The sequence below is a fragment of the Alexandromys fortis genome, unplaced genomic scaffold, assembly GCF_014885135.2.
Source record: "Alexandromys fortis isolate MF-2015 unplaced genomic scaffold, M_Fortis_MF-2015_v1.1 scaffold_0, whole genome shotgun sequence".
NCBI classification, from domain to species: domain Eukaryota; kingdom Metazoa; phylum Chordata; class Mammalia; order Rodentia; family Cricetidae; genus Alexandromys; species Alexandromys fortis.
In genome coordinates this window covers 28018961-28033021 of record NW_026067949.1, presented here as the reverse complement: position 1 = coordinate 28033021, position 14061 = coordinate 28018961, and the positions used below count along the sequence as shown (strand labels likewise).

The 14061-nt window shown below is 40.3% G+C and overlaps 1 protein-coding gene across 1 annotated transcript in view; it reads right to left on the bottom strand.

The window, feature by feature from the left end:
- The window catches only part of Atp10d (ATPase phospholipid transporting 10D (putative)), an 81555-nt gene that overhangs the window by 44822 nt on the left and 22672 nt on the right, over positions 1-14061 (bottom strand). The window contains exons 2-5 of the mRNA XM_050149550.1: positions 11149-11475; positions 8824-9018; positions 3935-4139; positions 1467-1552 (exon numbers count right to left, since the gene is read on the bottom strand). Of these exons, the coding sequence (XP_050005507.1) occupies positions 1467-1552; positions 3935-4139; positions 8824-9018; positions 11149-11438 (776 nt within the window). The 5' untranslated portion in view covers positions 11439-11475. The remainder of the gene's footprint in view (positions 1-1466; positions 1553-3934; positions 4140-8823; positions 9019-11148; positions 11476-14061) is intronic.

The following is a 14061-nucleotide window of genomic DNA, read 5'->3' as shown; positions in this document are numbered from 1 at the left end:
ATTCTTTTTTCATCAGCTGGAAAAATGTGAACATATTCCTGGTATTAAATGAGATTAAAGAATGGTTTTGATTCTCCTTGAGTGGGATAATGGGCTTTGTTTTCTTGTTAATGTCCTTATCTGCTCTGCATATATGGTGACGTACTCACAGTGAAGTCCTAGGGCTGGGGAACGGAGTAGGGAAAACGGCACCAAGTTAGCACCACTGTGAAGTGGCCACGGCCGAGGTGGAACCTGGTGTTCATCTCACTTTTCTTTCCACTTTCACACATTTGGAAATGTGTGTAACAATCAGTTTCAAAATGATAGAAGCAATAGCTGGGTTAACCTACAGTAGCAATAAGAGCACGGGGCAAAACCCAGTGAAATATTTACAAAAACAAGCAGAAATCACCATTCACACACTGTGAAAGTGTCATCTGAATGTTATCATTAGGTTTTGATTTTTATCATTAGGTTTTCTAAGCAATAACCACTAGACTTTAAGCTGTTGTTGTTTCTTACAAATAAACATTGTCAACAAACCTAGCACCCTGACTCTCTGGAACTGGGAAGAAGATAAGTGAAACCCCTACAAAAGTTTCCTTTGTGAAGAAAGAGGAAAACAGACCGGCCTTTTCACTTTCAGTTTTACAGTCTTTATTCTACCTGGGATCTGTGCAAAGAGATATCAACTCAAGAGGCATCCCTGAACCTAACCTAACTCAACTCTAGACATCCAGGAAATGAGATCAGGAAAATTTAATGTCTTAAAAACAGGAAATTGGTGGCAAATTTTCTCCAAGAATTATGTGTAACTTTTTTTTTGTAAAAATTAAGTTAATGAGTATTAATTGGCTGAAAGTAATAAAACATCTAAGTGCTAAAGCCAAGTGTGAGGTTGGGAAAGACCACAAATTACAGGTGTCTTTGCAAGGGGTTGCGGATTGGCACTACAAGCGTTGGAAACGAACTCTGCTATGGCTTCCCACACTCTAAGTCAAGCTTCCCAATCAGTGATTAACTCTTTCCAGCCGGAACTGCACAGCGGCTCTTCTAATTCTCACAGCGGGAACAGGCCATCCTAAGATATCATTTGAGGACACAGAAACACTCCCTTCCAAACCGCAACGTCTCCTGGGTTAATATGGAGCTCACTACGTTTGGCATGGTGATGCGTATCTGTCATCTCAAAAAGATGAGATGGAAGAGCAACAAATCCAAGGCAAGCCACAACTGCATAGTAAATTCAAGGCCGGTCTAAGCTATGCAACCCCCTCAAAACATTTTTATATCATTGGAAGAGATTATAGGAATACTTTTGGAGGGTTTTATTGTTTAGATTGTCTTATTATACATGGAAATGAGCATTTTTTTTAGATTACTTGGGTAGAGCAAATGAATGATGGCCAAACTTGCAATGATTTACATTGAACATAAATACACAAAGACATTGTGTCCACAAAGGTAAGTTACACAGCACTCACAGAAAGCCTCGGAATCTGCTGAGGTCATTGTTTGGACTTTCACATTCTATCCTACTGGAAAACTTCTCAGGATCAACTTCAGAGTCCTAAAAATATTTTGTCAACATCACAAAAAAAAGAGAACGAATTCATGATTAAATTTCAGTATTTAAACATTGTATTAATTTGGTCAATTCTTAATACATATAGTAGTTAAGGCATTTTTTTTTGCCTCAAAGTATATACTATAGATCTTCTAGATTTAAAAGAGTTAAAAATGAAGAAAATACAGACATAAATATGGGATCCATAAAGGGATGAGAATGACCTTGGGATGCTCGAAAGATATCCACAGAAACAGAAGGAGCTTTTTCAGATCAATCACATGATGCAAGTTATGTGTGCATGCAGGACTCAGTATCAGAGCTTCCACTCATGGAGCAAACATCAGAGTCAATAGGGTATGGAAAATATTTTGTTGTTGTTTCCTATAATCTGATGGTTGGCTATATTCAGAGCATGTTGGCAATACCTTGGAGTATATAAGCATTTGATCTTAGCCAAAGCTCATGAACGAAATTCCCAAATAAGCAGGGTATAAGATCTCACAAAATTCCCCCAGGGAGCAAACAGGTACTTTATTATTCTGTTATAAAACCAGTAGAGATACAGGCAAGATGACTAAAAATCAAGTGTGGAAGGCGTGGCTTTATAAAGAGCACTGGTATGGTGGCTCATGATTGTAATTCTAGAACTTAGGATGCAGAGGCAGGAGGTTTGCTATGTGTTTAAAAGCAGCTGGTACTATTATGTAGTGAAGTTCACTACATAATAAGGCTTTAGAATATCTATCTTCTCAGAAAGAGCAAGCTTGGCTGTAGCTGTTGGAGTAATATTTTTATATCACTGTAGTAAACATGGAAAACATGAAACATATGATTTGATTTGTTAATAATGTCTTGAATTTTTTTGATGTACTAGACTCTACATTATGTATATTAACTATATTAACTAATTTATTTTTCACAGTCCCAAGAGGCTGGTGCATTACAATCCGGCCTAAGCACAGTCAAGGAGACACAGAGGACCCAATAATTTGCTCAAGTTCTCAAAACAAGCTGCAAATTACTAAGGAAGTGACTGTGCTCATGCAGAACTGAACCCAAAGTATGCCTGTTAGCCGACTGGCAGCAGCTTGACACACATTTAATGTTGTAATAGAATTCTAAGTTGTGCAAGGTGTTGCCAAAGCATGGGCATAGGGCTGCTTATAAAAGTTTCAAAATGAAGATCCAATAGATGGAAAGAGGGGTCCAATGTGCGATGAAATGCTAAGGTACTAGGATGCTAATACAGTTTATTTATGTATATAAGATGAAGAAATTCCAGCTTATTAGCACTTCAGGTTTAAATAAAGACCATTAAATTTTCAATTCCTTTATTGCTGTGGGACAATGATCTTGTACCCTGTAAAGATGTGTCACTTGTATTGCTTTAAAAAAAATGCTGATTAGCCAATAGGCAGGGAGGAAGTATAGGCAGGGCGACCAGAACAAGAGAATTCTGGGAAGAGGCTTAGTCTGCAGTCATAACCCAGATGCAGAGGAAGCAATGTGAGAATACCTTGCTGATAAAAGGTACTAAGTCACGTGGCTGACACAGACAAGAATTATGGGTTAATGTAGGATGTAAGAGTTAATAAGAAGAATGAGCTAATAGGCCAACCAGTTTATGATTAATGTAGATCTCTGTGTGTTTCTTTGGGACTGAATGCCTGCAGGACCGAGCAGGACAGAAACCTCTGTCAACCCTTTATCTCAAGTGCTTCCAAACATAGAGACAGGAAAGTGATACTTAGCTATGACATGCTTTTCACATGAGTCAAACAACGATGCTAAGAAAGACACATTATCTCCATGTTAATATGAGGAAACTCAGCCATAATGTATTTGAATAACTTCACAAGATCATTACCTTGTGAATAAAAGAAACAAATCAGTGGCAGAGCAAAAATTTAATTATTCAAATCTGTGTCAGTCTGATTTCCCTTATTACCGAAGATGAACAGCCTAGAAGTTTGTGGCGTGAGAAACCATAATTTTTTTTAAACTCAGGAATATAGGAAATTAGACATGTTAGGAAAAATAGTGAAAAGACAAAATATAAAACCCTAAGAGTAAGAAAATGAACTTAGCAGGTGATTATTTCTACTGCACATGAACTCTGCTGGGCTTCTCATTAGCTGCGCCACACAATCTGACTGCAGACCCAAGTGTGAGAGCGCCAACGCCGTTTTTATCCTATTATCTATAAAACATAATACACGTCCGTCCACTGATATCTGAAAATGGATTAAGCCTTCTGCAATTCTATTTTGCCAGCGGTAAAAATTAAATTAAAAATCTCTTTATCTAGCCCGTGAAAATGAGCCCGGACCTTTCCTGAGGAAGAAGGATGCCCATAACTCCAGTGGAAAAGAGGCTCTTTACCTGCTCCGCATACCCACGCACCACCTGCCGCTGCTTTAAGTTGCTCTCTCCGTCAAGGCCAGAAGTCTCGATGTGACAGATGCCATCAGGGTCTGTGGAAAAGAGTAAGACCATGTCTGCAGGGATGATCTCGTTACACGAGAGGCGAATGAAGTCCCCCACAGTGACGTTTTTCCAGCAACAGTCCATGTACTTTCTCTCTTTCCTGAAATCGAACCGGGGGATAATAAAGATAGAAAACATAGTAAGAAGAAACATAATCATTTCTTAAAATCTTAGTGTGGGATTAAATGCTAAAGGAGACACTACAAAATAGGTAAGGCTAAAATTTCACAGACGCCGCATTGGGAAAATGTAGTTATTAAGTCCCTTAAAGCTACTCTTTCAGCTCTTTCTCCCCCACTGTGGGATGTCGAACCCTTTCGCTGTGTGAATACAAGTCTAGAACAGAATTACAACGAACATTACATGAACATATTCATATGTAGAACAGTCCTTGCATGTGATTCTGAGTCAGGTATCAAGGACCTGAAGGGGCGACAAGGCTCGTGGTCTGACCTCAGAGAGCCCTGTGGCACACACCTATGCTGGATAATTAAGGAAAATGTAACGAAATGCAATGCCCACACATGATATTAAAAATATATATATACCACGTTATCACCTCTAATTCTCACCTAATAGAAACAAAAGCAGCCTTCCATGTCCACAGACTCTCTATCTGAGGATTCCAGCAATTGCAATTTGAAAATATTTGAAAAGAAAAACACGTACTAAAACATACAGACTTTTCTTCCTGCTACCATTTCCTAAAGAAACGCACGTAACAACTATCGCCATCACTTTTGCATTGTGTCAGTACGGTGAGTACGCTAAAGATTAATTAAAGTGCACAGGGAACATGTGTAAGATAAAAGCCGACATATCATATCATGCAACATATCATATGAGGGACCTGGGCATCTCTGCACGTCTCCTCTGCTCCCCCACCCTCGTTCCGAACACTGACAGAGGAGTTTACTCCGGAGGCTGCAGCGTCTGATCCCTTCGAGAAAGAACTGTAAATTTGATTCCTTCTAGAATGCGCACTAGGCACCGTGGCACACACTTGCAACCCCAACATTCAAGAGGCTAAGGCCGCAAAAATAAGAAAGCAAATAATTGCAAAGCAATTTACTTTCTGTTAGATTTATGGAGATAGAATTTGTACTCACTCCCTAGACTCCTCGGAGTTACTTATAACCTAAGCTGTACGACATACAAAAAGTCAGATTAAATCACACTAGATGGAAATGCTGCCTAGATTACTTGACTAGCCGTCAGCTATGTAAAGAAATGCTTAGTTTGAAGGGTTAAGCAAATGTAAATAAGTAAATAAGTACCCTAATGCACAATATCAAATCTAACTGGGAGAAATCTTTGATTATCTTAAGAATTTTGTAGTCTATAGAAAGTGGCAAATCCATAATTTATTTCATTTTTGTTTTGCTTTTCAAAATCTCCCTAGTGTCTATACATAATACTGAATTCTTCCAAGATGGGAAGTAACAGAAGATTTTAAAAAGGTAAGTAGAGATTATACTTTGAAAGCTCAGATCTATATGCCACACATACCTAGGAAAGGGATTACTGGGTATTCTAGAAATTTCATTCTACAGAAAATGGAGTCACTAAAGTTCACAAAAAAAAAAAAAAAGGTGTGTCCCTGCTTCTGTATGCTCATTCCTGTGGCAGAGTAACGGACTATTGAGCAGCAGCCTAGTGAGAGGTTAGAGTAGACAGGAGACAAATAAAAAGTTGTTGAAATAATTCAAAGGACGGATGAGCAGGCTCAGAATTAAGGTGGTAGCAGGACAAATGAGTAAAAGGTTCAATGAGGACACAATTAGATAGCAGAGAGAGCCACTTCCTGACTCGTTCTGCATGTAAGCAACTTCAGGGATGGCAGAATGGTTCTTCATCGGCATGATGGAGTGATAGAAGGTGCCTGTCGCCGTGTCCCAGATTCTGGAACAACTAATAACGTCTGAGGTGAGACAGCAAATTCATCTCAAGACGTTTTTACGTGACATGAATGAGGTGGTTGAGGTGTACATTTAGTGTAAGCTTCTAACGCAGTTGTTGTGCATAAAGGCGTGGATGTAGAAGCCTGAGGTTCATAAAGGGCAAATGGCAACAGGCAAAGAAGGATACAAGCATCGTTAACAAAGTCTTAAAGACGACAGCGAAGGCAAAGGGCATCCAAGAGGAAGTAATGTCATAAAAACCAAAGGAGACGAAAATTTCAAAGAGGGTGGAATATTAGTCCAAATCTACAAAGAGACCCTGTTGTTGTTTACCGAGGACCAACACACCTAGGGCATTTGCTCATCAGGAGGTCTGATAACCTTCAAGCAGGGTGATCACATGAACTCTGTTGAAAGGAAGAACGTAGGAGTAACTGTTGGTGATATCTAAAGGTCAGAAAATAAACTGGACCACGGAGGGCATGCGTTGTATCCACGATTTGTTTAAACCTTCCTATTGTGTGGGTAAGTGGTCCTCCTGAAGCCCAGGGATTGAAGACCTGCTCCCCAGTTCATGATGCTATTGGGAAGTATTTTGCATTTAAGAGCTGGGTCCTCATGGGACCATGTTATTTGCATGTGATATTTACCCATAGAAATAAACTACATTGTGATAGGCCAGATATTATGAATAAGAACCAAATTTACAGCCTGGAAATGTCAACACTATTCTTCTAAAAGTTTGTTTCATTTAATAGCCCCTTTGCTTTCATCCTAAATTTTCTGCAAAAATATTTCGGCTTCCATAATCTTTTTAATGTTCCATGGGCATTTCAATTAGCATACGTAAATCAACATGGTATGGCTTCATAGCCTATTTTTACTTCTTTTTATCTCTATTGTTCCAAAGACAATTTGGGGAAGAAAACATAATAAACATTATTTCTTCCATAGCCCTGAGCAGAAAAAAATTGCCTGAAATACAGATAAAAAGATATAAAGTTACCCAGCTCTCTTATAAAATGCAGCCGTGAAGTGAAAGAATGGGCATTAAGACACTAGACTAGAGCATTTCATCACTAAATGTATATGCAAACCAGGTAAAAGGACCCCAGAGGAAAGGCTAAACCAGGTCTCCCATTGGGCAGTTAGTATCTAGGAAACAGGGCAATGTTATTACAACGTCTCACATGCTAATTAAATGACTTGCCCATGTGTCAAGAAACCCTCTTGCTAACTGGCACTAACCTGCCATCATAATGCTAGCGGCTGCCCTTTATTTGCTTCTTAAAATACACTCATCACTGTGTTTGCTGTTTTATCCTTGTATTCATGATGAAATAAAATAGCCATTTAGCTAGCTTATGTAATCTGCCCAAGGCTACAGAGCCAGTAAGTGGGAGAAATCAAGGTAATAACATTTTAGAAAAATAGAGATCAAAGACATATTATTGACTACATAATAGTGGTAAAAGTCTACAAGCATCTACACTTAGAAGAATCTGTATATAAAATGATTACACACATATATATTACGCACATGTGCACATATATAGTGTCCTTCCTTTTTGCCAAATTTGGTGTTACCTGGTTAATCTCAAAAGTGACAAAACCTGGATTTTGTCATTATGTGGCCATCTTCCAGCTAGTGACCAAAGGTCAGTGCGGTCTAGCATGACACCTCTCTTGTCTCCGGCATTTCCTAAGTACTCAAGGGTTACCGAGTGACTCGTGGAATTGGTGCTCTGAATCACAGACTTCGACTCTACAACTACTTTAGGATTTGATAGCATGTATCAGAGCTTCTTGTTTCCTTCATAAATAGCATAAAAATAGAACTAATTTTTTCACTATTCAAATCCCCTCACATCATCTTATAATGACAAAAAAATCAATTCTTTTCCTTGTTTTTTTTCACTAGATCTGTAAAGAAATGTGAGCGCTACTGAAGAAACCTAATTACGAGCAGAATTCATGATCTTGCAGACGTTAGCGTGAATACCACATCTCCAAACAGGCTTCCCCTGAACCTTTTTCTCTGATTCTCATATTCATAAGAGAATATTAGGATTCTTGCAAGTTGCCCTGAGCCATGCTGTTTTTTCAGTATTCATTTACATCTAAAAAGAAGCATGGAGGAGCTCGTATCAGCAGCATCATGGTTCAACTCATAACCTGAATTCTCTCCTGGATACACAGACTTTCTCTTTACATATTGCAAACGACATTACACAATAACTGAATTCACCAAATAAACTCTCTCCATTGGATGCCTCAGGCAAGGCTGCAATAGATGTTTCGGATTTTATGAATAAAAAGAATTCTATTCTGACTTCATAACCCTTTGCTCCATAAATAATTGACTTCTCATGTTCCATCCAACTTTTCATATCTATTCAAGTTTTTCTCTTTCTCTCGATCTTCACTGTGGTTCTCATACCCAGGCTGGCAACTATCTTGCCTCAGTCTCCCAAATGCTGAGATTATGGGGCTATGTCCCTGCACCCAGCTCTCAATCCAGTTCAGATCCTTTCAGTTTCCAGTGACTGAGTCAGCAGGGTTTTTTGGTCAGGTCCGTGATTGACAGTGACTCGTATTTCCCCTCTAAGATTTCAACTAAATTCACTGAAGAATTTTAAGAAATGTTAAGCAAAATCAATATTAACAACTGGTAGTGTAGTTCACCAGTAGAACACTTGACTAATACGTAAAAAAAAGATTATGAAGTCCTAGGTTCAATCCCTGGTATCAGGAGAGAGGAAAAAAAACAACCCAGTAACAACAGCAGCACAACAAGGGTCCTGATCCTACATAAGGGCAGAAGGACTAACATGCTTATAAATGCTACAGTGCATTCCTTAGGCACACAGCCATCCCACTTACCTACTGTAAACTTTGGTTATTAAATTGTTGATCTGCTTATCGATTTTGTATTTCCGGTAGTCCTCCAAGCCATCCTTAATTGCAATGATTGTGAGGACCACCACCAGCGGCAGCATCGTGATTTCCTTTTGGAAGGCTTCCACCAAAGGCACCCAGTTCAGGACCACAAGGAACAGGAAGTATAAATTGGCAGCCCTGCAAGCCAAGCACACACAGGGAGGTTTGTACAGAACACTCCGAGAGCTGAAATAAAAGAAGCAAGGCACGGCTTTTGTTCTTTTGCCTAAGTTGGGATTAGCTGGAATGGTCAGTCACAGGACAGAGAATTATTAAAATCTAATAAATATGAAGTATTTATATCTATCCAGGACATTTGGCTTGGATCATATTTGAATATATATAAGATTTTCTTATTAAACATATAATAGTGGATATTTGGCTGTGGTAGTCTTGAGTTATGTAACACATATTGAAAAGAGGAAGTACTGTTTTCTCTTTAAAAGCTAAAAAGAAAAACCCAGGCACTCTGAATTAACTCATTAGATTCAAGCAAGTCTAAAGTCTAAAGGCTCAAAAAGAGCAGGGAGGCCTGGGATTTTCCCTCCTTGAGACGTTCTGTATCTTCTCACACTTCAGAAACACAGAGCTCAGGGAAATTCTTCCATCCCCAAAACTTCACTATTTTATATATTCAAATTTTAAAAAAGAACGAACAAGAAACCTCAGTTCTGCATAGTGATCAGGAATTTTCCTTTCCCTTCAACTGTGAAACTCCTTAAAAGCATAATCAATCTATCCACATGTCTCCTTTGTAATCTCCAATGTATTTTGCTCTGAAGTTTTCTTTTTTAACTGTTTTTGTTAGATCCGTGGCTTCAATTGTTTCTCCCTGGATCACATTCAAGTCCACAGCTCAAGAGAACACTGTAAATTTTGAAGTTCCTTTACGTATCAAATGTACTAGATTACAGTCTACAGACATAAACACCTGTAGCCCTTAAGGCTTTCAATCTCAGAAACTCATGCCTGCACTCGAACATAGCACCAACTGCACACAGAACCTATGAAGTGCAAATCGTGACCATCTCTCTTTAGACTGAGCAGCTCGGGCATTTCCAACACAAGGAACTGCACAGCCCAGCTGCTCTTTGGTCCTGGCTCTCCTTTGGCTGGTAAGTTTTCAGAGTCATCACGGCGTGTCCATCTAAGGCTCCCTTCCCAGTTATTTCCCCAAAGCTAGTCTACAGCATGTGTCCTGGGCTGGCGTCCCCTTCGTCGCCACGCTATCATAAGCACGGGTCCCCTGACAACTACACAGCAGCATCCTAAATGTCATTTTTTATTCAGTTTATTTCTAAGCCCTTCCTTGTGATCATCCCACCGCCTCCATACAGACCCAGGCTTTTCTCTAGCTCAGAATCATGCTGGAGGTACGGAGTCTTGAGTCTCTGTTTTGACAGCAATACTCCGCTGGTGGACTAGACCCGTCTGCACATTATTTTCTATTGTTCCCAACACAGACACTAGGTATCATACAAAAGGAAACCTCCCAGGTTTCAAGCAAGGCTTCTCTGTTGTGGTCTTTGTGTTTGCACGGACACGCCTTCCTCTACATGAAATATGCCCTGCCTGTTCCTGGGCAGAAGTCGCCCGCCCTCCATGACCGAGTGTCACACAGTGTGACTTCTCTTGTTCCATGACTTCTCTTGAAGCTTTCACTTTGATACCTGCAGACCCACTGTGGCCTCTCACTGTCTGTACACACATGTGGAAAACCTACAGAATCCATAAGGAAAGTAGCCGGTAATACCTGCATTTTCTTCACTGCCCAAGATCTCAAGTCGGCTTCAATAAATGCCTGTTAAATTGAATTACATCATTGCTTCGCTTAATAACATCTTATTACATTTGCTTAAGAGTCTCTTTCTTTTCCCCATTATCAAGTAAGAAAAATCTGCAATTAAAATGCAACATGGTTTAATAGAAAGGACATTGAAGCAAGACAGAGAAGGCCCAAGGCTATGACATCCACTCTGCTGCTTATTACTGGTATGGCCTTGGCTGAGCCACAGACGGTTTCCTATCTGAAGATAACACAAGGGAACAGCATCTCCTCTGATAAACAGAAGACATCCTTCTAACTGCAAAGAACTGTGTGAACCCCAAGCACCCTCGCTCCAGCTGGGACTTGAATCTAAGTTGCCTTGGAGGCATATATATAAGCTTGTGCAACAGGACCGTGAAAATGCATGGGTTGGTGGAAGTTTCAATGGAAGAAATGAAAAGCATTCTGAGATATTACTTTCTTGAAAAGTACCCCAGTACCTGTGAAACTGCTCAAACAAGTTTCTCGGCACGAAATTCAGAAGCGTGTACTTGGTTGTCCGTATCCGGTTATTCATGTAGGTTCCAGAAAACCTTTCATACTCATCTTTGAAGCATGGAAGGTGAGGGATAACGACACGATGCTTTCCTGCTGGTTTGGGGGTTGGGGAGGACTTTCCCCCACAGACGAGCAGTGAGGAATAGCTGTATGGCCTCTCGTCTTCATGCTGGGTTCTCCCATTCATCAGCCGATGCCAGTGATGTCTGGCCCACTGAAGAAGCTCAGTCATGTCCAAGACGCAGGGAGACCCGGGTGGTGCAGGCGACCTAGCAAACAAAAACATGTTTCCCATAAGCCTCTGCAAATGTGTAAGAGAGCAGTTTTCTAGACCAGACGAATGCATGGCCTAGTGTTTCCACAGGTAAGGGGGTCTACAGCTCATCTCTGCTACTCCTTTTAAATCAAATTCTTGTTGAAGCATGCACCTTTTTCATGAAAAGACAGTGCCTACAAGCCCTTTCTATAACTTGGAGTAACCATCTTGGCTTTAATGTAAGCAAATCTCTTTGCTTCTCTGGCCATCAGCTTTCTCCCGGGTCATGCGTCCATGTCAGGAAGTTGTCATGAAGCTTACATGAGTGGCCTGCGAGTGGTCCAGCCTAGGCCTGGTAGACAGTTAAGAAGTCTGTGTGGATCACAAACAAGGCTACAAGTCCTTACCATCCCTATTCATCAAGAGCGACTCTTTCTTTGCCTTATTGGTATCTTTCTCTACCTCGGCCACATGCCTCAGTCTGGCTAAAGAAAGAACAGTAGGGGACTGGAGAGATGGCTTAGAGGTTAAGAGCACTGACTACTCTTCCAGAGGTCCTGAGTTCAATTCCCAGCAACCACATCGTGGCTCACAACCATCTATAATGAGATCTGGTGCCCTCTTCTGGCATGCAAGCATACATGGAAGGAATGTTGTATATATAACAAATAAATTTTTTTTAAAAAAAAAGGAACAGTAGACAACAAGATACTGCAGAAGTGTGCAAAGTGTTCTTTACCAGGTTGCTCATTCTCACTGATTCCCCAGAACCCTTTTGCCACCACCGAAACCCAATTACACCAATGCCTTCACGTGTGACCAATGCCTTCACGTGTGAGGCTGAGACCACTAGCTCTCATCTGACCACAAACATGTTAGTGTGCTCAGGTGACAACCTAGAACAAAGAAGAGCAGGAGTGTCCCCAGGTCAACTCAACTGAAATCAGCACCTACCAAACTGAGTCAATCAGGATTCTGTGCCAAATTCTAAGTGATGCATAATCCCATCCTCTTTCTCTTTACTTTTAAGTATTCCTTATTTTCCCCCCGGAAATTTACTGTTGAAGAGGAAAAGTCTAGCATTTATTATTCCAAACACAATGCAAAACCCTCTATGCACATTATCTCGACATTAAATCACTTAGGGCTGAGGAGATGGCCCGGCAGTTAAGAGCATTTGTTGATTTTTCAGAGAGCCAGAGTTCAGTTCCTAGCACCCATGTCAGGTGGCTCACAACCTCCTGTAACTCCTGTTCCTGGGGATCTGATGCCATCTTCTGGCTTCTGTGGGTACCCACATATGTGTATATATACAGAGATATGGCACACATACACACAAGCACATACATAAAAATAAAATACATATATATATACATATATATTTTAATCACTCAATCCTATAATGTTGGAGAGGATGGAAATACACAGCATACCACCATTGATAATTTAGATGCCAACCCACCCGAATAGCGACTCTGATGGAGGATAATCAGTCCAGGCAAGGCCTGCAGGACCATCAGCTTTGGAAACTGTTGCTCACTTTTGCTAAAGCAGCTTGGTGTCTCCCCAGTACCTGCATTGTATTTTGTATTGTGTAATCTCATGGGATGTGTATATGTAATCTCATGACTACATCTCAATCTTATGGGCACATACATCTGTGGATGGCCAGGAAGAGGACTTTTATTTTAGCTATATAATTTTGATATATAGAAAATATACTAGGACGTGCTCCATAATTAGATCTACTTATCCCATGAGGACAGTAAACATTTGAAAGTCTGCTCTGCTCTTTTGCTTAGACTAACTGCACACAGTTAGCTCACTTTCACCACAAAACAAGTTCAAACTAGACTTTTTGTATGAAGACCATAAATTTGGAACTTTGTATCTATACACAGGGTCAGAGTCCCAGACGTCCAACCAGGTTGCTACATGAACACCCTAGGAAAAATAATTCTTTGCTTGCCAAGTCTGTTAACAAAAGACCTATGACCCAAAGCTTATGTCACTGGGCACAGTACCCCTGCCCTCTGATCACGGTCTTTGTCCTGTAACCTTGGACCCTTATATTGCCATGGCAATGGCTCAGTTCCTAATCGTTTACCCTAGGAATGTGCTTTTGACCAATGAGAGGTAACTCTTGCAATTTTTTTTTATCACTTTATAGCTCCTGTAGGAAAAAGAATTTTTAGGCTAGAGAAGAAAGAGCAGGAGAAGAAGCTAGAAAGAATTAGAAGTAGGACAGGAGACAGAATGATAGAGACTGATTCAGAAAAGCACGTGTGAGAGAAATTCATTCTCCCACAGACATCTTGAGTCCTGTGCTGGCTGTTGCTTCCATTTTGAACCCTGAGAGGGCCTTGAGGCTGGACCCCAAAGGGTCTTGTTTCTATAACACAAATAGATTCAGCAGATTCAAATAATATCTTTATGAATAAAGGATTTATTGTTATTGCACCTCATTTGCCTACGTTTTTAGAGGATCTGGCACTTGGAAAATGTCCCCCAAAATTCACAAATTAGGCAACAAGCATGTCATTGAGTATGCCACAAAAAGTCCCTGGCCCTTGAGCTCCATCTTGATTTATCAAGGTCA